The sequence below is a fragment of the Papio anubis genome, chromosome 5, assembly GCF_008728515.1.
Source record: "Papio anubis isolate 15944 chromosome 5, Panubis1.0, whole genome shotgun sequence".
Classification (NCBI taxonomy): Eukaryota; Metazoa; Chordata; class Mammalia; order Primates; family Cercopithecidae; genus Papio; species Papio anubis.
This window is the reverse complement of record NC_044980.1, coordinates 134,000,119-134,027,693: the sequence shown is the minus strand read 5'-3', so window position 1 is coordinate 134,027,693 and position 27,575 is coordinate 134,000,119. Positions and strand designations below refer to the sequence as shown.

At 44.0% G+C, this 27,575-nt stretch overlaps 3 protein-coding genes across 7 annotated transcripts in view; all 3 read right to left on the bottom strand.

Annotated features, from left to right (window-relative positions):
* LOC101006303 (protocadherin gamma-C4) overlaps positions 1-27,575 on the bottom strand; it is a 166,744-nt gene that overhangs the window by 129,074 nt on the left and 10,095 nt on the right. The window contains exon 1 of one of the 5 annotated variants that reach the window (XM_021939787.2): positions 23,396-27,542. The exons of 2 other annotated variants lie outside the window; for them this stretch is intronic. In XM_021939787.2, coding sequence (XP_021795479.2) covers positions 23,396-25,816 — 2,421 coding nt within the window. In that variant the 5' untranslated portion in view covers positions 25,817-27,542. Of the gene's footprint in view, positions 1-632; positions 4,396-13,998; positions 17,243-23,395; positions 27,543-27,575 lie in introns of those variants that run through there. 2 more of the 5 variants (XM_031666491.1, XM_031666492.1) reach the window with 2 other exon arrangements.
* On the bottom strand, positions 4,557-8,833 carry LOC103885459 (protocadherin gamma-A7). Its single transcript, XM_009209252.4, has one exon. The coding sequence runs from the start codon at positions 7,950-7,952 to the stop codon at positions 5,499-5,501; it is 2,454 nt and encodes an 817-aa protein (XP_009207516.3). The 5' UTR covers positions 7,953-8,833; the 3' UTR covers positions 4,557-5,498.
* On the bottom strand, positions 17,394-23,354 carry PCDHGB3 (protocadherin gamma subfamily B, 3). Its single transcript, XM_021939801.2, is given in 3 exon segments — positions 17,394-18,043; positions 18,045-19,993; positions 19,996-23,354. Coding segments are annotated over 3 exon segments (2,451 nt in total). The 5' UTR covers positions 20,119-23,354; the 3' UTR covers positions 17,394-17,664.

Here is a 27,575-nt window from a genome sequence, read left to right as displayed (position 1 = left end):
TGAAACCCCGTCTCTACTAAAAAATACAAAAAAATAGCCGGGCGCGGTGGCGGGCGCCTGTAGTCCCAACTACTCGGGAGGCTGAGGCAGGAGAATGGCGTGAACCCGGGAGGCGGAGCTTGCAGTGAGCTGAGATCCGGCCACTGCACTCCAGCCTGGGCGGCAGAGCGAGACTCCGTCTCAAAAAAAAAAAAAAAAAAAAAGAAAAGTGTTGATTTTTAGCTTAAATTCTTTGGCTTTATTATTTTTATATTTATGGTATATCCAAGCTGAAAAAAGTATTCATCATATATTAGGCAACAAGAAGGAAAATGTATGGGAAAAATCTCATTCACTTTTTAGGAGAGAGCCCATAATTGTCTAACATTTTCACTTTGTGGTTAAAACCACACCCTCATTGCTTTGTAAATCTAAGCTTGGCTAAAAAGCAAACAAACAAATGTTGGGCCATTGCTCCTACTTCACTCCTCTTTTGAAGAATGATATGACAGCTTTTTAACTGACTACAACTTTCCTCAAATGATTCATGAGATCTAAAAATTACATATTTTCCTGCAAATATGTATATTTTCTTGTGAATATGGAGAAATGGGTAGGCAATGAGAATTAAGTTATACTTAAAGGAAACTCACCTGATGGGAAGTCAATTCACTGGAATTACAAAATGGAAATAAGGCCGCAGATGAATCACCGCAAAGTATATCTTGTCCTGAACTCAACTGTTCACTACATTTTAGGAAATTAAACTCCGTCTTTCCTGTATGTGCAACACATAGGTTGTAGGAATAAGGCAAAGTCCCCTCGCTGTAGTTGGGGGGAACTACGGATTCGGATTTAACACAGTGACCAGGCTGGAAGCAGCTCCAGGCAGCAGGGCTGGAGGAGCGTCGGAGGCGCAAGGCAATGGCCAGAATCACGGCCAGGAGGAAGAGTACTGAGATCAAGGCCAAGGCCACCACTAGGTAAAACTGCAGCTCAGCCTGGGGGTCAGAGGGTACAGGGCGGTCAGTGATATCCGGCAGCACCTCCTGCAAGCTGTCGGCAAAGACCAAGTGCAGCGTGACGGTGGCGGAGAGTGGCGGCTGTCCACCATCACGCACGGCGACCAGCAGGCGCTGTCGGGCCGCGTCCCTGTCGCCCAAGGCACGCTCCGTGCGCACCTCTCCCGTGCGCAGCCCCAGGCTGAAGAGCCCGGGCTCGCTAGCCTGCAGCACGTGGTAGGACAGCCAGGCGTTGTGTCCTGAGTCTGCGTCCACCGCCACCACCTTGGTCACCAGGTAGCCGGGCTCTGCAGCGCGCGGCACCATATCGAAGAGCGCAGAGCCGTCGGGACCCAGCGCGGGGTACAGCACCCTAGGCGCATTGTCATTGCGGTCGCCCACCAACACGCGCAGGCTCACGTTTGCACTGAGCGCAGGCGAGCCCTGGTCGCGGGCCTGCAGTGTGAGTTTGAAGGAGCGCAGCTGCTCGTGGTCGAAGGCGCGCTGCGCGAACACCACCCCGCTCTCCGTGCTTATGGACACGTAGGATGACAGCTCCCGCTGCTCCAGGTCACTGGCCACGATGGAGTAAGAGACTTGGCCGTTGGGCCCCAAGTCAGGATCGGAAGCGCTGACTTGTGAAATAGAGGCTCCAGGCGGGTTGTTCTCGGCCACGTAGACTATATAGGAAGACTGTGAGAAAACTGGAGCGTTGTCGTTTACATCACCAATGTGCAGAGTGATGCTGGAACTGGAGGAGAGGGGAGGCTTGCCCCGATCTGTGGCCGTAATGGTGATATTATACTCTGGATTCTGCTCGCGGTCTAGAAAAGCATCTGTCACTAATTTATACGTGTTTCTTGAAGAAGTTAATATCTTAAATGGAACATCATCTTCCAATTTACAAGTAACTTCACCATTGTGTCTGGAATCCTTGTCACGGACTTTGAGCAAAGCAATATGTGTTCCTAGCTCAGCGTCCTCCATAATTAGGTTGGGTAGAGACTGGAATATCACTTCTGGGGCGTTGTCATTTTCATCTATGACTTCTACCTCCACTGTGCATTGTGCAATCATTCCTCCACCGTCCCTTGCTTCCAAAACTATGGAATATTCGTTGACTTCTTCAAAATCTAATGTATTTAAAACAGTAATTTCCCCGGTGTTAGAGTTCAGGTCAAATTGGGTGATCTGGCTAGCTTCACTGAAAGAGAAAGTAATCTCGGCATTGATACCCTCATCCTGGTCTGTGGCAGTCACCTGTAGCACCGTTGTCCCCGGGTACACGTTTTCCGAAAGGCTCACCCTGTATACGTCTTGACTGAACACTGGAGCATTATCATTGGCATCAGTCACTAGAACGTGTATCTGTGCAGTGCTGCTTAGGGGTGGAGCTCCAAAGTCCAAGGCAGTCAAAGTCAAGTGGTAAGATTTCTGCTTTTCTCGGTCCAAAGGTGTCTTCAATACCATCTCAGGGTATTTACTGCCATCTGATTTCTCTTTATTTATCAGTGAGAAATGATCACTGGGATTGAGTTGGTAATTCTGCAGTGTGTTGCTACCAATATCCGCATCATGGGCAGATCCTAATATAAATCGTGTGCCAGGCTGTGCAGATTCACTTATTTGCAGCTCAAAGGAATTTTGCGTGAATGTTGGCGTGTGGTCATTAATGTCCTCGATCTCCACATTCACGTGATAAAAGTTCAGTGGATTTTCAGCAACAGCCTCAAATTCCAGAGCACAAGCTGGATTCTTCCCGCATATCTCCTCCCTGTCTAGCCTGCTGCTCACAAGCAACTCCCCTCTCTCTGCGCTCACGGTAAAGTAAGGCTTCTCCGAACTGACGCGCAGTTTTCGAGTCGGTAATTCCTGGACGCTGAGCCCCAGGTCCGTGGCGAGGTTCCCCACTACGGAGCCCTTGGGCATTTCCTCGGGAATCCTGTAGCGGATCTGCTCACAGAGCGCCGGGCAGAACAAAAGCAGCAGGAAGAGAAAGAGCATTGGCAGCCTCTCAGCCCGGCCCAGCTCCCCAGCGCCGCTCCCCATCCCTCTTGCTCTCCTCAGCTTGCTCACCAGCCTGGAGACGCCGGGTTACAAATAACCTCTTTATTGCTGTTTTTCGGATCTCCGAACGGACTTTAGTTCCAGTTCCAGTTCAGGAAAAAATTCTTCTTTTTCCAAGGAGGAAGCAGTATAAAGGCTGGCGCTGGGGAGTCTGAGCTGGGGCTGCCCTGGAAAGCGCGTTGCGGCTGCGCGAGGAGATCTGGAGGGCCAAGCTCACCACTTTGGCCAACAGCGGCACCCAGAGTGATCACTAGGAAACTACAGCCTCTGCTGCTTCAAGTTAACCAGTGCAGTAATTATAATTGTGTGCCTAACTGAAAGAACAAAAACTACATGGATATGTCTATATATTTAATGACGTCTAAAAATGTACTCTTAGGAATGCCTTCATCCCAACTTTGAAGATTTTTAGGCAAATCATGTAGATTAAGTACATAAACATCTGTCTATTGACATAAGCTTTCCCCAATCTTCAAACATGCACTATCTATTTAAAGATAGCCATAACACCAACTTGGCCTAAACCATCTCAGAATACAGTAATTTTCCATACTTACTCATTAGAAATATACTGGATACATTTTATCTTTCTTTCATTATTCCCAACATTTTTTCCACTTTTCTAAGTACCTCCAAATTGATTTATTTCAAGTTTTTCTGGAGAGTATCAGTAATGCCAAAATTGCCTTTTAGAAGGTGCAATTTATACTTATCTTCAAATACATCCCCTTCCCAGTATTTTCAGTGATTTCATTACAGGAATATTATGTGATTCTCATTTCGATGATCACAGGCAATAGCCTACTCCTCTCCTCATTACACAATTATTTTCCTGGTTATGAGATACAACATTCATCTTCAGAGTTATCAGGGGCATAATACATAGCCTCAAAACACAAAGTCACTGAGATCTGCTGCACTGCAGCACTGCTTCCTACCTCTGCAGTTATTTTACATTCCTTGGTGACCTCTGAATTGAAGGAAACAATCCCTGGAAAATTTGATTTCAATAGCTCACTGAGTTTAGTGATTATTTCTCTCCGTTGCTTAAAAGCAATTTTATGCATCTAATAAATTTTTGTCAGGAGATTTTCTTTCACAAAATACCTTATAACCATATTTCTGGCATAGGACCTTCCCTCAGTAACATTGTTAGTGTCAGCAACATTGTCTGCTACCCCAAGTGATTGTACATCTGAAATGTGAACACTGCAGAACTTGTAAAATATATCCCCCACATTATTGTACAGTTTATCGTGTGCAAAATACTACCAAATACAACACTAGTCTAAAAAGAAGTCTTTTTTGAAAAGACAGAATCTTGTTATATTATCTAGGTGGGCCTCCAGTTCCTGGGTTCAAGCTGTCCTCTTGCCTCAGCCTCCCATGCAGGTGGACTATAGCTTGCAACACCATGCCTGGCTAAAAGTGTCTTTTTAATTAATACTCAAAGGTCTCTGGAATCAAGATTACCTTGTCATCCACCCCTTCTGGATGACAATCACTTGATATATTGAGTTTTACTAAAATGTTACACAAAAGAATACGGAAGTAGTTAATCCCAGATTGGGTTATTTCCAACTGAATTTTTCAGTAGACCTAATAAATAAAATCAACTACTGGTCTAGGATCTGTGTACATAAGATAGTCGAGGGTTTGAGTAAATGAGACAGTTGAAACAAAGCCAGTATCCCCAATCTCCCACTTTGATAGCCCACAGACACACTTCACCTGGCTGTACCACTAAAACAGCACACTGGAATTCTCTGTTAAAACATGTAATTGCCTATGTCAAATGCCAATTACAACACTTGAAATGACATTTCATTTGACATATTTTATTGGTTTTGTCTGATGGCCTTTAGTGTGGCATCTGTCTTTGATATAGATCTTAGTGAAGTGTGATACACACACATTTCATTCTTTAGGCATAACTCTAACCTTCTACTACCACCCCATTAATAGGTGATTATACTGTAAATAGGTCAAGAAGCAATCAAGATTTTTTAGGACCACCAAGCTGAGGTACATGGAGGCAGAATCAGGCACAGAAAAAATCTTCACATGGAAGAAATCTTGCAGAACCTTTTATATATTTAAGTGCAAAAGAGAATCCTGAGAAGGCAGCTGAGGTGTGTTTTATTCCTGCTAACCTTGTGCAATGTGAAAGACTCGATTCATTCTAATTTATAAAATATATGAGTGAAGAAAGTAGGTTGGAACATAGATTGGAAAGTAGGTGGAAATTATAAAATGTGATAGTCCACTTTTTCATAATCTTGTCCACAGGTTTTCACTAAAGAAATGCTATATCCTATGTGTTCTATATTAAAGTGTCACAACTGAAGGAAACTGGTAAACTCAGTTTTACCTCTACAAAGTTTTTAAAATCCCTATTTTCAAAACACTTGTTTTGCAAAATAATAGAGAAATATCATGCAAACAAATTACTCATGGAAATAAAGGAAGGGCTGGGCTCACCTGAATAGTTGGCACTTTGTCTTTACATTCATGAAAATCTACGGATGTTAGCAAAGAATCATTTTTCTCACAGCTCTCCTGGCTGATAAGTGTGTCCGCATAGTTGGGCTGGGGGAAGATCAGGTGACTCTTCCGAGAGTCCGAGGTGAGGGAGACCTCGTGGGAATAGGTCTGCAGGAAAGCCCGCACCCCATCCATGCCCACATAGTGTGAGGTGGGCACACTCGCCAGGCCACCTTCTGAAACCTGCAGCCGGCGTGACTTGAGCCAGCGCCGCAGCCTGAGCGCCAGCAGTACGAGAACGAAGGCTAGGAAGATGCAGGAGACTGCGGCCACTGCCACCACCAGGTACAGCATGAGGTCAGAATTGTAAGGACCGTTGGAGGGCTCAAGGCTGCCCAGGTCGGCCAAGACTTCGGGGATGCTGTCGGCCACAGCCACGGTGAGTGTGACGGTGGCTGACAGAGGAGGCTGGCCGTGGTCCTGGACGGCCACCAGGAGGCTCTGCTTGAGCGCGTCTCTGTCCAGCAGGGCTCGCGCCGTCCGCACCTCACCCGTGTGCAGCCCCACCACAAAGAGTCCTGGCTCGCTGGCCTTAAGCAGGAGGTATGACAGCCAGGCGTTCTGGCCTGAATCTTTGTCCACTGCCACTACTTTGGTCACCAGGTAGCCGGGCTCTGCGGAGCGGGGTGCCAGCTCCAGGCCAGTAGAACCGTCTGTGGGGAGGGCCGGGTACAGGATCTCGGGCGGGTTGTCATTCTGGTCCAGCACTAACAGGCTCAGTGACATGTTGCTACTGAGAGGTGGGTCCCCGCTGTCACGTGCGGTCACTGTTAGTTGTAGTTCTCTCAACTGCTCATAGTCAAAGGATTGCAGCGCATACAGGACTCCAGTGTCAGAGTTTATAGAGACATAGGAGGACACTGGTCCCCCCTGGATGGTGTCTTCAGCCAAGGAATAAGTGACCTGGGCATTCTCCTCACTGTCGTGGTCCTGTGCAGTCACTAAGAAAATGGAGGCCCCTCTGGGGTTGTTCTCAGGGATGTAGACTGAGTAGGATGAGTGGGGGAAGGTGGGTGGGTTATCGTTGGTGTCTGCCACCTGCATGGAGATGTGAGTTTCCCTGGACAAGGGAGGAATTCCGCCATCTGTGGCTTTCAGTGTGATGTTATACAAAGAGAGTGTTTCCCGGTCCAAGTTTTTGGTTGTGACCAATCTATAATAATTATCTATTGATTTTTCTAATTTAAAAGGTAGATTTTCTGGAATGGTGCAGGTCACCTCACCATTCTTCCCAGAATCTCTGTCTTGTAGGTAGAAAAGAGCAATTACTGTTCCAAGAGGTGTGTCCTCAGGGATTGAGCTACTTAAAGACGTCATAATCACTTCTGGAGCATTATCATTTACATCTAAAACTGTGATCAGTACTTTTGCCTTTGTCAGACTACCAGGAACATCTTGAGCCTGAACTTCCATTTCATAGAAGCCAGTTTCTTCATAATCTAATCCTTCTAAAGTTGATAATTCTCCTGTAAGCGAGTTCAGATGAAACATCTGTAGAAGTTTAGGAGTTATTTTCCGAAAAGAGTATGTCACTTCCCCATTGACTCCCTCGTCCAGGTCGATAGCATGTACCGTGAGCAGTTTTGTGCCCACTGGTACATTCTCGGGGACAGTTACTTGGTACTGAGGCAGAAAGAAGACAGGCGCGTGGTCATTCACATCCACCACTGTTACCTGGATGCGGGCGGTGCTGGATCGGGGCGGGTCGCCGCCGTCAGAGGCTGTGAGGACCAGGTGATGAACCCGCTCTTCCTCCCGGTCCAGCACCCGCTCCAGCACCAGCTCCGGGTACTTAGTTCCATCGTCTCCACTTTGCACAGCCAGGGAGAAGTGGCGATTGGTGCTGAGCTGGTAACTGTGGAGGGAGTTCGTGCCTACATCTGGATCCCCAGCCTCGCTTAACGGAAACCGAACCCCGGGAGCTGTATTCTCCATTATTTTTACATTTATTTCTTCCGTCAAGAATCTTGGAACGTTGTCATTAATATCTATTATTTCCACGTCTATAGGGTAAAGATTCATTTTATCTTCCATCAGGATGTTAAAGTTTACCAGACACCGCGCGCTCTGAGCGCAGATCTCTTCCCGGTCTATCCTGCCCGCAGTGACCAAGCTGCCGCTGCGCGGGTTCAGGGCGAAAAGCTGCGTCCTACCTCTGGAGACGATGCGGACTCCGCGCTCCGCCAGCTCCTGGGGCTCCAGCCCCAGGTCCTTGGCGATGTCACCCACAAAGGACCCTTTGTCCGTTTCCTCCGACACGGAGTAGAGAATACGTCCTGCCCAGGCTTCCCACAGGGTCCCCAGGAGGATGGAGAGCAGGAGGAATCCTCTGTAGTCCCCGCCCCTTGGCTGAGCCGCCATAGTAGTCCTGCTTCTCCTGCTCAGGCGCCAGTCTCGGGAAGTGCTTCAGAATGCAGGTGTATCTGGGTGGACACCTCTGTCTTCGGAAGGGGAGCTCAGAATCCAGCAGGATAGAAGCTTGAGTTTAGTGCAGCCTAGAAGAGGGCTTATCGCAATCTGTCGTTTCTCTGTGCTCGGTGGTTTCTGTGGGATCTCTCGCACAGTTTTTCCCTGGTTGGTGAACAGCGGCGCTCTGAGTCCTTACTAAGTTACTGCACCAGATTGATGCACACAATACACTGATTTCATAGAAAATTGTTTCATCTTTCAAAATTTCCCTGTTAAATTTCTTTGCTCTAGATATCCCTGATAATTTAAAAATCCATTTTAAGACACTGAATTAATGCAACAGTACTCATGGATGGGTGTTTGATAATCTTAGATAATTTTTTTAAAAACTGCTTTGCTTTGCAACTTTCAAGTGACTCTTTTGGGCACTGACTCACACGTTATTGCACATAGGAAAATCAGTCATTGAAGGCAAAAAGGTAAATTTTATTTAAATACATATGAAAAATTTTACGTAGAAAATATTTACATCAGTGTATATAAATTTTAATTAATTCAGTATTAATTGAACACATATGTTCTAGACACCATCATGCAGGATTCAGAAAGTCAAAATTGTTGTAAAATATATAGACCTATTTTAATAAATTTTTGATTGTATAGAACCTTAGAGATGGTCTAACACCTTCATTTTAATGAGAGGTAGGGGGCCAGACGCGGTTGCTTACTCCTGTAATCCCACACTTCGTGAGGCCGAGGCAGGCAGATCACCTGAGGTCGGGAGTTTGAGACCAGCCTGACCAACATGGAGAAACCCCATCTCTACTAAAAATACAAAATTATCCGGGTGTGGAGGCGCGTGCCTGTAATCCCAGTTACTCAGGAGGCTGAGACAGGAAAATCGCTTGAACCCGGGAGGCGGAGGTTGCAGTGAGCCGAGATCACACCATTGCACTGCAGCCTGGGCAACAAGAGCAAAACTCCGCCAGAGAGAGAGAGAGAGAGAGAGAAAGAAAGAGAGAGAGAGAGAGAGAGAGAAAGGAATTGCCTTGTTCCTGATTATGGATTATATGGTAGTAGAACAATGTCGGAATCCAAATATTCTCACTCACAATATTGTGAGAAAAAAAAGAAAGAAATCATTGTTTGTCTTGGCTGCAACAATCAGCTATAGAAGCAACCCATTTTCTACAGAAGGCAGAAATCTGCAGAGATCCTACTGGGCTGTGAATTCATAAGAAAGTGGATAATGGATTGGTTGATTCTTTTCATTATGCAATTCATTTCAACTCTTCATCCTAGTATGCAATTCAAATTTTCAACCTACTCTATTCTAGTGTAATTGAGAAAACAGGGATCTCTAGACAGCATTTGAGCAAAATGCAGGACTGTCCTCAGAGGATCCTTAGAGGTACTCGTCTCTCCACTGATGTTGATAGAGTAAAACTAAATTATTGATGGATCCGAGGCTACCCTCTGCTAGCAGAAAGAAAAGAAAGCTCCTTTCACACAGTTGCAGAATAAAAGAGAATGACCTGCTCTGGAATAAAGACCTGGCAAGAAACAGTCTTGGTTTGTAAATTATTTTAGGTCCTAGAGAGTAGCTGGTGGAACCAGGAGAATCCAGAACTAACACTAAGAAAGCTTAACTTAGTTTTGTGGGAGTCTCCTAAGTAACCTATTTCTGCTTTCTGGCGGCATTGCTCCAGAATACAGGGAATACTTTGCAGGAGATTATGTTTCCATCTATCAAAATAATCCATAGTTATCTTTGCATTCACAAAGTAGACAAATTTTGTTTAAAGGAACTAATAGAGGTATTACAGATGAATTCTGTAAACTGGAGTTAAATTCTATTTGTTTAATAGTACTTTTGAAATTCTTGTTGAGGCAAGCAAAGTGTATGATTATTAAACAACATAAGCGCTTGTTGTAGACATTTTCAAACAAACTTCCATGTTTGGAGGTTATAGCTCTCAATGTCTTGATCCATTTCTACCTGATGCCTCAGAATTCATAGTTTCATCTCACATTTGTTTCTTATTCTACTGTTTTAAAAAAGTCTCAATTAACTTATTGTGTCTTGGTACCTTCTTTGGAGAAAAAGAAATAAGATCTAGTTAAATTAAATTATAGACTACTCTGAACACAAAGCATACATACTCTATGGAGTAAATGGCTTCATCATCTCTAGCATTCACATTTTCTAAGTTATTGAACATCATACAATTAAATATTAAAGATCTTTACTAGACCACCAAAACATGTTTAATAAAATCTGACATAAGCTCATTATATCAAATTGAAATCATTTCATAGTTTAAAGAGTGTATATTATTGTTGACTAAGATATTGGGAAGAATCCTAACCATTTGTTTGGTTGCATTAAAAAGAATTCTATGTAAAGTCTATTTGGCTTCCTGGGCATTGAATTGATTACCTTCTCTCTTTTCTTTTTGGGACTTTTTTTTTTTTTTTTTTTTTTTTTTTACTAAAAAACTAACAAACAACAAAACAGTTCTTTGAAGTTCCATTTAGATTTTCATTCTCAAGCAAAGATAAAGGTATTTTCCAATGTTTCTCCTCTGAGATTTTACTCCTTCCCCTTTGACAATTACTACCTCAACAGAAGCCTGATCAGAAATGAATGCCTTTCAGGCCAGGCTCAGTGGCTCACGCCTGTAATCCTAGCGCTCTGGGAGGCTGAGGCGGGTGGATCACTTAAGGTCAGGAGTTTGAGACCAGCCTGGCCATCATGGTAAAACCCCATGTCTACTAAAAGTATGAAAATTAGCTAGGCATGGTGGAATGCACCTGTAATCCCAGCTACTTGGGAGGCTGAGGCAGGAGAATCAGGGAGGAGGAAGTTGCAGTGAGCTGAGATTACACCACTGCATTCCAGCCTGGAACACAGAGCAAGATTCTGTCTTTAAAAAAAAAGGCTTTCACAGACCATAAAATAAGACAATAATTTGGTAGTTTTTTTCCTGATGTTTCAAAATTCTATAATGAACTGTCAAAACCTCAGATAGCCTATCTTATTATTAATGATCTGTATTGCAGGTGGATTAAAGAACCTCATTTAGTCAGAACTTAGCAAATTCCATGATTGCCAGGATGTTTAACAGTTGGTCAGTCCACATGAATGAATGACTTTTGCTAGAGTAGAAGTTGGTAGTTTTTCCATCAGTGAAATGTTTTATTTGTTTAAATGAAATGGTCACAGGTAAAAAGAGAATAAAATAAACCAGTGTGGTCTCCATGAAAAGTAGTTAGTGAGCTTTCCCTATAACAACAAAAGCTCAAGATGTAGTTTAACATCCCAAATTGGTGGTATAATAAAATGACATTCACACTTTCAGAGTTTATGAAGTAATCATACATATAACAGCCCATCTAACTCACGAGACTAATATCCAAGATTCAAGTTGTTTAAAATTGTTATTTTATCAAAGTATATCACAAAGATACAAAAAAATGAGCTTTTGAAGATGTGTATGATTAGATCTCTTGGTTAGGTATACACATTTGGAAACTTGAGATAAATAAATCTATAATAATTCCTTAAATGTAAATACCACAATATTGGTTTAGAAAAACACATATTACTCTTAGCACCTTATTTAAAAACACATCAACTCAATGTTATCTTTATGAAGACTGACAAAGTCAGGTTACAAAGGAGGTTCCATTTATTTTCAAGGTATCATCTCAATTACTTTTTTCTTACACATTCATAACAAATTCAGATGCACAAGTGGCCAATCCATTCTATAATGCCACTAGATTGTAGAATCTTCCAACTCATGACTGGAAAAAAATCTTGACTATAATGTAGTTCAACAGTCATCAAATTATAAAATTCCCTGTACTCCATTAATTCCAGGGCCATCAACTTGCTTTTGAAGACTGCCGGTAACAGAATCTCCTATCTCCTTAGTGATCCGTTTTCTATTCGAACATCATTGATAGTCAAAAACTTTGCTGTTTTCTGTTCATGAAACAATGATTTTGTTTGCACATTTCAGTCATAATAAATAAGACCAATCAGTCTTCTAAATGATAATCCCCTTTTTCTTGAAATATTTCAATAAACAGTTACTATGTGATGGAAGCCTTATTGTCTGGGTTAAAATGCTAAAATATTTAAATTTTTATTTATTTGAACCTCATTAACATTTGTTCTCCCATTCACCAGTCATTATTTTTAGAGACATGTCCTGTAAGCAGACACTACCAAGCATGTGTTAAAATTCATTTTCACTCTTTATTTATTTATTATTAGTAGTATTTTTTGAGACAGAGTCTCACTCTGTCACCCAGACTGGAGTGCAGTGGCGCGATCTTGACTCACTGCAACCTCCACCTCCAGGGTTCAAGGGATTCTCCTGCCTCACCCCCTGAGCAGCTGGGATTACAGGCCCATGCCACCCCACCCGGCTAATTTTTGTATTTTTAGTAGAGACAGGGTTTCACCATGTTGGTCACGCTGGTCTTGAACTCCTGACTTTGTGAGCCCCCCACCGCGGCCTCCTAAAGTGTTGGGATTACAGGTGTGAGCCACTGCACCCAGTCATTTTCACTCTTAAATACTATCAGGCACACAGTATGCAAAAGACATCGTAGTAGGCACACAGCATCGGGTGCTTAGTTATTTCTTAACAACCGAATAATTATAATAACGGTGATGTCAACAAATACTTGTTCACTATGCTGCTTTATAGTTTAAAAAAAAGTTATAAAATTATTTTCTTAGAATTTGAGTCAGATAGATAAGGAAAGTCTTGTTTTAAAAAATAATATAAGTAGAGCTTATTTGGGCCAAGCTTTAGGATTGCATCCCAGGAACATAGATTTAAGTTGCCCTGGATACACACTCTATGAGCAGCAGTTAGAAGTGGATTTTTACTCTAGACTGGGCAACAGAGGGACATCCCATCTCTAATAAGGGAAGTCTTTTAAGTCTTAATTTTAGTTGGAAGATAATGGCGATTGTAACTGGCCCAAGTAAATGACAGATAGTTACAGGAATGTTATTCAAGTCTTTTAACGCCAAAGATCAGGTGCTCCCTGCTGCAGTTACCAACGATTCTTATCTTTTTAAAAATAATTTTTGATTCCTAAGTAGTAAAGGTGAAAGATCTCTTGTATGAACCTCCGTCATTTACAATTATTAAGTAACACCGAAAAAAACAAAATCTTTTTTTTTTTTGAAAGAGAGAGAGGGAGAGACTCATTCTGTCTCCCAGGCTAGGGTGCAATGACACAATTATATCTCACTGCAGCCTCAAACCCCTGGACTTAAGCAATCCTCCTATCAGAGCTTCTCGAGTAGCTGGGACTACAGGTGTACACCACACATCTGGCTAATTTTTTTTTTCTTTTTGGTAGAGACAGAGTGGTGCTATGTTGCCTAGGCTGGTCTCAAACTCCTGGCCTCAAGGGGTCCTCCCGTCTCAGCCTCCTGAAGAGGTGGGATTACAGGTGTGAGCCACCATGCTAGCTAAAACCAAGATCTTGATAACACTGACCTAAATTAAGATTATTTTTCCCCACATTAGAAAAAGAAAGAAACTTACAAATGTCACATAATAGGAAAAAACCTAAGAAACGAGATGTACTCAATCCAAGACACAAATAGTTTGCCAAGAAGAGAAAGGTAAAGAAAAACTAGGACATGCATTATTTTCCCCCCACAAAATTAAGACTTCAGAACATTCTTTTGATATAAAAGAAAAACATTAGAATTATGTGATTCCCTGCAAAGGACTAAGAAAATTAAGCACTAATCAAAGATAATCTTTAATTTTCATGCCAACCAATAAAAACAATTCCCTCACCTGAACAAGGGAGTCTTCCACTTTACAAAATCACGAATCTTCCTGTACCAAAAGAGGTTCACTTCTCTTACAGCCATCCTGGCTGATGAGTGTGTCTAAATAGCTGGGTGGCGGGAAGATCAGATTACTCTTCCGCTTCCGCCTGGAAAGAAACTCACCTGAAGTCGCCTGGAGTCTCCTTTCGTTTCAAGTAAATCCTGAGTTGTGAGAAGAGACTCGCTTTTCTCACAGCTCTCCTGGCTGATGAGCGTGTCCGCATAGTTGGGCTGGGGGAAGATCAGATGACTCTTCCGCGAGTCTGCAGTGAGTGAGACCTCGTGGGAATAGGTCTGCAGGAAAGCCCGAACCCCGTCTACGCCCACAAAGTGTGAGCCGGGCATGCTTGCCAAGCCACCTCCCAAAGCCTGCAGCCGGCGTGACTTGTGCCAGCGCCGAAGCCTGAGCGCCAGCAGCACGATGACGAAGGCCAAGAAGACGCAGGAGACCACGGCCACCGCCACCACCAGGTACAGCGTGAGGTCAGAGTTGTGAGAACCGTCGGAGGGCTCCAGGCTGCCCAGGTCGGCCAGGATTTCCGGGATGCTGTCGGCCACAGCCACGGTGAGCGTGACAGTGGCGGAGAGAGGGGGCTGGCCGTGGTCCTGGACGGCCACCACGAGGCTCTGCTTGAGCGCGTCTCTGTCCAGCAGGGCCCGAGCCGTGCGCACCTCGCCCGTGTGCAGCCCCACCGCGAAGAGTCCCGGTTCGCTGGCCTTGAGCAGGCGGTAGGACAGCCAGGCGTTCTGGCCCGAGTCTCTGTCCACCGCCACCACCTTGGTCACCAGGTAGCCAGGCTCTGCGGAGCGGGGCGCCAGCTCCACGCCGGTGGAACCGTCTGTGGGGATGGCAGGATACAGGATCTCGGGCGCATTGTCATTCTGGTCCAGCACAAACAGGCTCAGTGACACGTTGCTGCTAAGAGGCGGGTCCCCGCTGTCGCTGGCTGTCACCCACAGCTGTAGGTCTCTCAACTGCTCATAGTCGAAGGAGCGCAGGGTGTACAGAATCCCAGTGTCAGAGTTGATGGACACGTAGGAGGACAGGGGCGCCCCCTGGAGGGTGTCTTCTGCCAGTGAGTAGGAGACTCGGGCGTTCTGGTCCATATCAGGGTCCAGTGCATTCACAGAGAAGATGGAGGCGCCCCTGGGGTTGTTTTCAAGGACATAGACTGAGTAGGATGAGTGGGGGAAGGTGGGCGGGTTGTCGTTGGTGTCTGCCACATTTAGGGAGATGATTGTTTCTGTTGACAGAGGTGGTGTTCCTTTGTCCGTGGCTGTCACAGTAATGTTGTATAAGGATACCTCTTCCCGGTCTAGAGCTGCATTTGTCACTAATCGATAATAATTGCTAACTGACTTTTCCAATTCAAATGGGAGACTTCTCGGGATGGAACAGGTTACCAGGCCATTCAGGCCAGAGTCTCGATCGAACACTTGAAAAAGAGCGATGACTGTTCCTGGAGGTGCACTTTCAGCAATTGTTCTGCTTCCAGATGTAACAACCACTTCTGGTACATTATCATTGACATCCAAGATAGTTATTAAGACTTTCGCTCTGTCTCGAAGACCTGGCTGATCCCGGGCTTCAACACCCAGCTCATAAAATCTCGATTCCTCATAGTCTAGATTTGCAGAAGTTGAAATTTCTCCAGTCAAAACATTCAAACAGAAAATTTGTGAGATCTTTTCTGTAATCTTCACAAAGTAATAAGTTACTTCCCCGTGGACTCCTTCATCCTGGTCGGTGGCATTTACTGCCAACACTGGTGTGCCTACTGGCAGGTTTTCAGGAACACTTATACGGTAGACAGGCTGAGTAAACACTGGAGCGTTGTCATTTACATCTACAACTGTTACCAGAATTCGGGCAACGCTTGAGCGGACAGGGTCACCGCCATCCATGGCAGTAAGGACCAGGTGGTAAACGGCTTCTCCTTCCCGGTCCAGGGTGCCCTCCAGCACCAGCTCCGGGTACTTGGGCCCATGGCCTTCGCTTTGCACGTCCACTGAGAAGTGACTATTACCACTGAGCTTAAAGCCCTGAAGGGAGTTTATTCCCACATCAGGGTCATAGACCTCCGTTAGTGGAAAACGAGAGGATGGAGCTGCATTTTCGAGAATTTTCACTTCCAATTCTTCTTTTAAGAATTGGGGTGTATTGTCATTAATGTCCACTATTTCCACTTCCACGGGATAAAGATTCAGTTTATCCTCGACAAGGATGTTAAAACTCACCAGACACCGCGGGCTCTGAGCACAGAGCTCCTCCCGGTCTATCCTACCCGCGGTGACCAAGCTGCCGCTTCGCGGGTTCAGAGAGAAAAGCTGCGTCCTACCTCTGAAGACGATGCGGACTCCATGCTCCGCCAGCTCCCGGGGCTCCAGTTCCAGGTCTTTGGCGATGTTGCCTACGAAGGAGCCTTTCTCCAGCTCCTCGGGAATAGAGTAGCGGATCTGCGCTGCCGCGGCCCCCCACAGCGTCCCCAGGAGCGTGAGGAGCAGGACCTGCTCGCTGCGCAGCGGACGCCTCTGCAGAGGCGCCATTACTGGCTTATTAGAGACTTCTCTGGGATTAAGAAGAGGAAAAACAGGTTTTCATCACTTTTGCTCTTCTCAGAAATAGCGGTGAAGTTCCTTCAAAAAGCAGAGACCGGATGCGAAGCGTTTCAGGTCAGAATTTCCGCACAGCTTTCCTGCTTTCCTGTCTGATTTGCTTTGTGGTTGGAGGATGTAACTCAAGTTTCCGTTGATTTTCTTGCCCGGGTTAGTGAACAGCGACGCTCAGAGTCCTAACTTAATACTGCATCGTTTTGTGAAACTATCATACAGAGGCTTTTATTTCTGCTAAATCTGCATAGATGACACTCATAATATTTCCCTTCCCAAGACAATGAAGCATTTAGAAGAGTGCAAGAGATTATTCTGAATAATTTTAAATGTTCTCTGATGTTTACCATTCATTTTTATGAAAATATCTCTTAGGATCTTGGGGAACAGAAATAATATTACAATCTTCTGTAAATTTTGAATTATCATATTTCACCATCATTTACACTAGTCTCACTTTCAATAAGGGTACCAACAACCACAAACACATTTTTTTGAGACAAACTCTCTCTCTGTCTCCCAGGCTAGAGTGCAGGGGCACAATTATAGATCATTGCAGCCGCAACCTTCTGGGGTCAAGGGATCCTCCCACCTCAGCCTCCCGAGTAGCTGGGACTACAGGCATATGCTACACAAACACATTTTGAACCAATTCACTATAGTACCCAATACAAGAGTTGCCATTTGAGATCCATTATTTCTTTTGATTAGCATAGAAATTAAAAACTGCCCTGACACAGGCAACATCTGTGTATACTTTAAAAAACATGCAAAGAGAAGTAAAAATATTATATATAGGTTACATTAAAAATGTCTTAAGATATACATTATGTTTAATATATTTTAGGATTGACTGCATTAAAACTAAGTAAACCACTTAATTGTGCAGATTTGTGTCTAATTCTGGATAGATATGTCTGAAAATGACAGTGTGAGACAATACTGTATTAAAAATGTTTCAGATTATAGTGTATTAGGATTAACAAAAATTTCAAGACTATCAAAAGGAGGCTTTCTATGAAAGAACAACTGCCATACAGATATTCTACAGGAAATTCTACAAAGAATTTCCTAGGCACCCTACTCCACACCCAGAAAATCAATAAAATAATGTAATCAGGAAATATTTAATCTGTAAACATTTTATCTCTAAATCAATGAATTGAAACCCAATTATATTTATGGAAGGAAAGGTTTGAAGAAACTCACCTGTTGCAAATTGCCTGAATTAGAAGGCATTTTTGGATTGTCATTACTTTCAAACCAAGACGCTTCACCACATAGCAGATCTTGTGGTGCAGCATCTTCAGCCTTTATATTGAGAAATTTAAACTCGGTGTTTGAGGAATGTGAGGCAGCACACAGACTGTAGGAATAAAGCAAAGTCCTTTCACTGTAGTTGGGGAGAACTCCAGGTACAGTCTTGGAGTAGAGACCAGGCTGAAAGTAGCCCTCAGTGGCGGGTCTGGAAGAGCGTCGCAGGCGCAGGGCGATGGCCAGAATCACCGCGAGGAGGAAGAGCACTGAGATCAAGGCCAACGCCACTACTAGGTGAAACTAGTACTGCCTGAAGGTCAGAGGGAGTGGGACGGTCGCTAAGGTCAGGTTGTATCTCTGGCAAGCTATCTGCGAAGATTAGGTGCGGCGTGACGGTGGCTGAAAGAGGCGGCTGTCTTCCATCACAAACAGTGACCAGCAGGCGCTGGCGGGCGGCCTCCCTGTCGCCCAAGGTACGCGCCGTGCGCACCTCACCGGTGCGCAGCCCCAGGCTGAGCAGCCCGGGCTCGCTAGGCTGCTGAATGTGGTAGGACAGCCAGGCGTTGGGTCCCGAGTCTGCGTCCACCGCCACCACCTTGGTCACCAGGTAGCCAGGCTCTGCAGCGTGCGGCACCATATCGAAGAGCGCAGAGCGGTCGGGCCCCAGAGCTGGGTACAGCACCCGCGGTGCATTGTCGTTGCGGTCGCCCACCAACACCCGCAGGCTCACGTTGGCGCTGAGCGCCGGCGAGCCCTGGTCGCGGGCCTGCAGCGTGAGCTCAAAGGCGTGCAGCTGCTCGTGGTCGAAGGCTCGCTGCACGAACACCACCCCGCTCTGCGGGCTCACGGACACGTAGGACGACAGCTCCCGCGGCTCCAGGTCACTGGCCACGATGTAGTAGTAGACAAGGCCGTTAGGTCCCAAGTCGGGATCCGAGGCGCTAACATGAGCAATGGAGGCTCCAGGCGGGTTGTTCTCAGCTACATGCACCGTGTAGGAGGCCTGGTGGAAAACTGGAACGTTGTCGTTGACATTAAGGATGTGCAGAGTGATGGTCTTGCTGGAGGAGAGCGGTGGATTGCCTTTGTCGGTAGCTGTGATCGTCACATTGTATTCTGGGATCTGCTCCCGGTCCAGGGCTCCATCTGTCACCAACCTGTATGTGTTTTTGGTATCTTGAACGATTTTAAAGGGAAACTTTCCTTTTAGTTGGCATAGGATTTCTCCATTAAATCCAGAATCTAGATCATGTGTTTTGATCAGGGCAATAGCAGTCCCCAGCTCAGCATCTTCTTGTATATGTTGGGATTCAGAAGCCAGGGTTATCTCCAGGGCATTGTCATTTTCATCTGAAATATCTATCTGTACTTTACAATATGTAGTGTGATGTCCACCATCCTTTGTTTCCACCCCAATTGTGTAGCTATCACTCTCTTGAAAGTCCAGTTCTCCAACAGTGGTGAGTTCCCCCGTTTTACTGTCCAGCTTGAACAATTGCCTCACTGCCTTACCAATACTGATGAAGGCATAGATGATCTCAGCATTAACGCCCTCATCCAAGTCAGTGGCCATCACTTTTAATACCAAGGAGCCAGTGGGCAGGTTCTCTGCAACACCGACCCTGTACATGTCCTGAGTAAATACTGGGGGGTTATCATTTGCGTCTGCGACAATTACCCTGATCTGGGTGGTACAGCTTCTGGAGGGCTCGCCCCCATCCACAGCTGCGAGGACCAGGTGGTGATGCGGCTGCTCTTCCCTGTCCAGGGGTGCTTTCAGTACTAGTTCTGGGTACCTACTGCCATCCAGGTTCTCCTTCTGAATTAAAAAGAAGTGCGGATCAGGGCTGAGGTAGTACTCCTGCAGCGAATTGACACCTACATCAGGATCCTGAGCAGATTCCAAGGCAAAGGTGGCTCCAGTGATCGCCAGTTCGCTGATTTCCAGCTCAGTGATATTTTCGCTAACGGTCGGTGGGTTGTCGTTAATATCCTGGATCAGCACGGTTACATGAAAAAAGTTTAAAGGCTTTTCAGCAACCATTTCAAATTCCAGAACACACGTTGACTTCTTGCCACAAATCTCCTCTTGGTCTATACGGTCGCTCACAAATAAGTCCCCATTTTCGGGGCGCACGGTAAAGAATTTCTTCTCTGCAATAACCCGCAGGTTCCGAGTAGGTAAATCCCCTACGCCAAAACCCAGGTCCTTGGCGAGGTTCCCTACCAGGGAGCCTCCTCCGCTATTCCGTCCAGCTCCTCGGGAATAGCGTAGCGGATCGGTTGGGAGAGCCCCTGGCCTAACAAAGAGAGCAGGAAGAGAAACAGCATTCGCCTCCGCTCTGCTGGGCCGCTCCATCCGGAGCTATTTCCCATCCCCCTCTCCGCGCCTTTGCCTTTCTAAATCCGAGGAGAGGAGATCTTTAAATAATCCCAAGACCTCTCTGAGCAGAACCAACTATTTGTTTTGTCTTGGTGCTTCGGTTCTCTGATGGGTGTCTCCGCTGCAGGAAGCCGGATAGAGAGTACACTTTTCTTCCAAGTTGGCTGCGGCGGGAGGAGTCAATACTTTGCACAGCACTAGCCAAGACCGGCACCCAGCGCCTCCGATGCAGAACTGCAGCAGTGGTGACTAAATCCTCTCCAAATAAGGAGCCAGTTAGGAGAAAAATCGGCAGTGTACTGATAGTGATACTTTCTTCTCATTTTAAAAGAACTTTTAAAAAACATTAAATATATTTACTATATCTTTAGTCTGTTATTTCTTTTAATTTGAGCTTCATCCATCCAAATCAAGTACCTTTTACTTGTCAAAGGGCAGAGATAATCTTGCTCAATCCCGTCATGTTTTTTAGTTTCTATTTTCATAAAATGGTCATAATAACATCTTCTCTGCTTACTTTAGTAGAAATGAGGACCAAATAAAATGATACATAGAAAAATCATACGAATGAAAGCTATTTTTGGTGATGGCAGAAGACGCAGTATAAAGATGCTTGAAATATCAGCTTCACGTGTATTGTTATTGCATTCTATTTCCTTTTCTTCTAACTTCTAAAAGTTATAATCTCATAGCTTTTAGTTTCATCCTATGTTTCACTTTCTTCTCTTTTATCTTTATTATTTCGCCCCAAAAGAAGTTACAGGTAATGAGGAAATGATTGACCTTATAAAATAGAAGTATAGCAAGAAGCAAGAGGGTCTCTTTTCCTTTGTTACCAAGTGTCTACTTTTAATTAAATAAGTATGATTGAAATTTTTTCTTTTTTCTGTAGAGGTGGGGTCTCACTATGTTGCCCAGGCTGGGCGTCAACACCTGGCTTTAAGCAATCCTCCCACCTCAGCCTCCCAAAGTGCTGGGATTATAAGGCATGAACCACAGATGAAAAACTTTCACAGAAGACGTTTTTTCATACTACATCACAATTGTTCTGAACCGTACTGCTTCTTCTCAAGTAGCCTGACAATGATGTGTTTATTAGGATTGGGGAGTGAATTGTGAGTCCTTATAATTATATTATTTAATTATGTAAGTAATCTTCCTGTCCACTTTTCCTTGGTCCCCAGTTTACCATCTGATCATACCAACCTTTTGTTATTTACACTTTTCCCTGGTCAATAACATGCCATTTTCCATGTTTCTCACAGGTGTCTTATAGTTTTAATTACATTTCCAAACCAGAAAATGTTCTTAAAGAAATTATCTTTAGCCTACATAATGTATTGTTATTCTAAAACCAGTGCAGCAATAAGCAATGAGTTCCACACTGAATTTACCTTATAGTGGAAAAGCATTATAGCATCTTAAACTAGTCATGATATCCAGAATTCTGGACAGCCACCCATTGTCACCTTTATACAAACATCAAAAACATAACTGACTCAAGACTTTGCTCCAAAACATTCCAAAGCAAGGGCCTTCCCACACAATGCCAAGTGTTCATTGTATGAACACTTCAATTAGTATGAAAAATTATTCTTCAGAACACATATAAAACTAAATACTCAGATATTTAAAAGTATATGGTATATATAGTACGTACATTCAGAATGTATGGATCAAGCACTTTATAAAGTCTGCTAGTAGTTTATAGAGGGTTTAAAGATATTTTTCCATTGCACAAAAAAGTTAACTCAGAGGAAGTGTACCCAAATCTATAACCTTTACTTTTTTTCCAAACACCCTACTCTGAGAAGCATATAACATTTTCTTTAAAAAAAAAATGGAAAAGCAAGTTTTCACATAGGAGTGAATGATGTCACACCTATTCTATAGATTCTCTTGTTACTCTTTGAATGCATTCACTATTCAGTGAGTTTGTACATTTTACATTTTGGTCAGAATGTCCGTGTGTGTACGTATGTGTGTTTGTGTGTGTGTATGTGTGTATATGTGTGTGTGTGTGTGTGTGTGTATAATTGACTGCTCTTTAATAATGTTTAAAAAATAAAAATCAAGTGATCTTAGGTTCTTTAATGTGTCAATTAACCTTTCATGTGGTTGAGTAATGTAGCTTACTATCCCATTTGTAATATTTTATTACCTTTTCCCCTTATTTAGTCATTATTTGAAGCTGATGCTCAAGGTGTTAAAAGTACAAAATTTGAAGGATTAAGAATATTTTAATAAGAAGCATCTGAAAATCATCTTCAGCAAATCAGATGCAGAATGGAAATCTAGTAGTCCTTTCATTACATAACACATCCTCCTGGAATTTGAGGCACTTAGACCAGTATTTCATTAAGGCACATCTATTAATTTAAGATGAACACATCCCTTAGATATGAAATTTAAAATTTTGAACCATCCTTAAATTGAATTCTTTTTTCAAATACAACCTTAGACTCAAGTAATAAAGAAGAATTGCACCTACACTTAAAGAAAAGCTAACATTTCAGTAGGTGCTGATTTTAATAAGTAAAGGGTTTGTCTACAACAGAAGATGCCAGGTATGTGACATATTTACATCTATTGAATGCAGCAGTATGTAACTCTTTGGAGGCTTTACATCACAGAACAAAGCCCAACTTTAAGGTTCCTTTACCCTGATTTCTTCTCTCAACAAGCCCACATATCCAATAATTACATGGCTTAACACAAACTTTCCAGACTTTAGAATGCTACATGTTATCATCACTATAAATTTAATCTACTTTTCTGATATTTATGATGCAGAAGTTCTCTGTACCTTTCCACTGATTTATGTAAATACTGTAAATTATTTCCTTAAACAAATTGCAGGTAGACTAAAATATCAATCCAACACATTATCCTTTCCAAAACACGTACACTAACGGTGTCTACGCAGACACTCAAAAGAGAACAATACATATAACAATTTGAATTAATAAAACATCTCTGCTATTAATAGAACTGCAGTTCCAATATAGCAAAATATTTGGGTAAAATGATTATATTTAACCACTTTCCTTTAAAGTATTTGTTTCACTTAAGTCTACAGATATCAGCTAGACTTCCCAAAACAGAATTTGAAAACAAATGGAGAAAGAGTGAATTGAAAAAAATTAATCTCCAATAGAGCAAATAATATTCCACTATTTGCATAACTAGCTGATTTTGAATATGACAGATAAATGAAAAAAGAAACAAACAAAAATGTTCTGGTCATCCTTACCGAAAGAGAAAACTAACCTGAACTCGCCGTTCTTCTTTGTTTGCATCTACCTTATCAGACATCAGAAGAGGCTCGCTTTTTTCACAGCTCTCTTCACTAAGGAGCGTGTCTGCATAGTTGGGCTGGGGAAAGATCAGGTGACTCTTCCTCGAGTCTGCGGTGAGGGAGACCTTGTGGGAATAGGTCTGCAGGAAAGCCGGAACCCCATCCATGCCCACAAAGTGCGAGGCGGGCACACTCGCCAACCTGCTGCCTTCAGCCTGAAGCAGGCGTGACTTGTGCCAGCGCCTCAGTCTGAGCGCCAGCAGCACAATGACAAAGGCCAAGAAGACGCAGGAGACTGCAGCCACTGCCACCACAAGATAGAATGTGAGATCCAAATCCTCAGGGTCAATGGGGGTCTTCATACTGCCAAGGTCAGCAAGGATGTCAGGGATCCTGTCTGCCACGGCCACCGTGACTGTGACGGTGGCTGACAGAGGGGGCTGGCCATGGTCTTCCACGGCCACTATGAGGCTCTGCTTGAGTGCGTCTCTGTCCAGCAGGGTCCGCGCTGTCCGCACTTCGCCTGTGTGCAGCCCAACCGCAAAGAGTCCCGGCTCGCTGGCCTTAAGCAGACGGTAGGATAGCCAGGCATTCTGGCCTGAATCTTTGTCCACCGCTACCACCTTGGTCACCAGGTAGCCAGGTTCTGCGGAGCGGGGCGCCAGCTCCACGCCCGTGGAACCGTCTGTGGGGAGGGTGGGGTACAGGATCTCGGGCGCATTGTCGTTCTGGTCCAGCACAAACAGGCTCAGTGACACGTTGCTGCTAAGTGGAGGGTTCCCATTGTCGCTGGCTGTCACCCACAACTGTAGGTCTCTCAACTGCTCATAATCGAAGGATCTCAGCGCATACAGGACACCGGTGTCAGAGTTAATGGAGACATAGGAGGACAAGGGCGCCCCCTGAAATGTGTCTTCAGCCAGGGAGTAGGTGACTCGAGCATTGTCGCCGCTGTCGGGGTCATGGGCTGTCACAGAGAAGATAGAGACACCTCTGGGGTTGTTTTCTGGGAGAGAGGTGGAATAGGAGGCTTGAGGGAAATTGGGTGGGTTGTCATTGACGTCTGCTACTTTCAAGGGGATGTGGTTTTCTGCAGAGAGGGGCGGGGTTCCATGGTCAATGACGGTTAAAGTGATATTATAATCTGAAGTCTCTTCTCTGTCCAGGTTTCTAGTTGTTAATAGGTGATAGTAATTATCAACTGACTTCTCCAGTTTAAAAGGCAAGTTCCTAGGAATAGAGCATGCAATCTCACCATTTTCTCCAGAATCACCATCATGTACACTAAACAGCGCGATTACAGTTCCTGGAAGACAGTCTTCAGAGAGGGAACTGGTCAGAGAGGTGAGGATCACTTCGGGGGCATTGTCATTCACGTCCTGTACTGTGACCACCACCTTAGCGCTGGCAAGAAGAGCGCCTCCATCCTGAGCTACCACTTCCATGAGGTAGAATCTGGATTCTTCATAGTCCAGCGGTTGTAGAGTTGAGATTTCCCCCAGGTTGGAATCAAGATGGAAAGTCTCCGAAATTTTGTCTTCTTCATTGCGAAAAGAGTAGGTCAATTTCCCGTTTATTCCCTCATCTGGATCCGTGGCGGTTAGCGTGAGCAGCCGAGTGCCCACAGGTATGTTCTCCGGAACACTCACGCTGTACTCGGATGGCGTGAACAGGGGTGCATTGTCGTTTGCGTCGAGTACTGTAATACGGATGTGCGTGGTGCCGGAGAGTACCGGGTCTCCGCCATCTAAAGCTGTGAGGAGGAGGTCGTGAACAGTCTCTTTCTCGCGGTCTAGGGGCTGTTCCAACACCAGCTCCGGATACTTTTGTCCATCAGTTCCGCTTACCACATCCAGAGAGAAGTGCAGATTGGAGCTGAGCTGATAACTCCGGAGGGAGTTCACACCCACATCTGCATCCCGCGCGAAGGGAAGCACTAAACGTGTCCCTGCAGCCGCATTTTCATTAACTTTGACTTTTAACTCCTCATCCCGGAAACGCGGGAAGTTATCATTAATATCGATTATTTCTACTTCTACTACAATAATTTTCATTTTGTTCTCAACTAAGATGTTAAAGTTCACCACACACAGCGGGCTCTGAGCGCAGAGCTCCTCCCGGTCTATCCTGCCCGCGGTGACCAAGCTGCCGCTTCGCGGGTTCAGAGCGAAAAGCTGCGTCCTACCTCTGGAGACGATGCGGACTCCGTGCTCCGCCAGCTCCCGGGGCTCCAGCCCAAGGTCCTTGGCGATGTTGCCGACGAAGGAGCCTTTGTCCAGCTCCTCCGGCATCGAGTAGCTGATCTGCCCGGATCCCGGTTGGCACAGCGTCCCCAGGAGCATGAAGGGCAGCAGCAGCTCTCCGCAGGCCCAGCGCCTCGGTGGACTCGCCATTGCCTTCTCTCTGCCCAATTTTCTCTTAGTTCTGGTTCAGCCTGCTGTTTCCTTATTTATCTAAAGCCGATGGGTACATATTCCCCGACGAAAATGGGCGTGGAGCGTTGGCTTTTCGTAGGAGCTTGTCTGGTTTGTGTGTTTAGTATGGAGGGAGCAGAGTCGGGTCGCCTCTGCTGCAGCTCCTTTCCCACTTTGGTCAACAGCGACGCTCAGAGTCCTAACCAGTGACTGCACCAAATTCCATTTTTATTTCTCCTAAGTTTAGTTGTAATTTTATTTCTAATAATGTTGCCATATCCTTAATGTTTAACTGTGTAACATTGTCTATGACTGTTAATTCAGCTTTAATTCTGAAATAGCAAGACTTCCACAATTACTGAGATCAATATTATTAGATTCCAATACCTTACAAAAATTTTATTTAATGTGTCACTGGGGGAGCCTATGTCCTTTATTTACTTCTTACCTATGTTTAGTCCTTTAAATTAGGACATTCAAATTCTTACCTTTGTAGAATTCAAGATTTCATCTCTTTATTAGGATGCATTTAGGAAAACGTGCTTATTTGCACATAAGAATGCCAAGGAAACAAACCCAATTCTCAATGCACCTTTCCAAACAGGACTACTGATTTATGTAAGTTATATTAGCTGTCATATGCAGAAGAAATACAGATCTTTATTACTTGTGAGGACTTTGAGAAAGTTTCTCCACTATCTCAGACAGTGTTAGAGTAGGGTTAACTAAGCATTTTTACATTTTTCTATTATCATGTTCAAATATTTGTAGTTCCAATGACAATCAGTATAGCAACTGTGGAGGGTGGGGCTTTATTTCATCATCTATGCAGGAAAGCATGACCAGATACTTATTGAGCAGTACTGAGTGGCCTTTCTATGTTGAGACAGTTATTTAGTGCTATCATCTTTATATGACAACAGAAATAGAAAAACCTCTTGATTGAAAAAAATGAACATTTCAGAAAGTCATTTTGTTTAATGACACTTTCATAGAAAACTAAGAAAATAAAAATTCTATATAATTAGGAAATTCAAAAGCAAAGATTTGAGTAATATTTGGTAGAAAATGATGTGAACATAGGTTGTAAGATTTTTCTCAATGTGTAATTTTTCTCAAGAGCAATTTGTTAAAATGCATGTTAGAGAATGATTTCTCACATTTGTTAAATGCACTCTTTATAGCAGACACCTCAGACCTCAAACATTGCCTATCCTTTAGAAATATGCTTGTGATTCCAAGACACTTAGCTTACCCAGTGTGGGTCTTCAAGTCAATGGGACAATGTCCTACCCATGCCCTGCAATTAACAAGCCATGCCATTATGTAAAAGTCTTTCATCTTTGGTTCCCAATTTCCAAAAACTACTAAAATGAAGACTCTCTTTACTCTGAAGTACTATGATGCTAAGAGGAAGTAAAACAAAAATTTGAATAATAAAGAGCCTGAAGGTGAAAGTAATTGCCTAAAGTCCCAATCGTAACAAATCTTCAGAGAGAAGCAAAGACGAGGAAGAAAAAGAAATACAGTGCAGTATCTCATGTGATAAAGGTTTGCAATTATTGCTAAATAAATCTCACACTTCAGAGAGAAAACACTTAAAATTAAGTTAAATAAGATTAAGATAATTAAGGCACAACATTGACCAAATCTAACTCACAGACAAAGAAATTGCAATGGAACTTCCTACCCAAATTAGGTGAAACAATAAAACCAGAAGTGAAAATAAATTAATTAA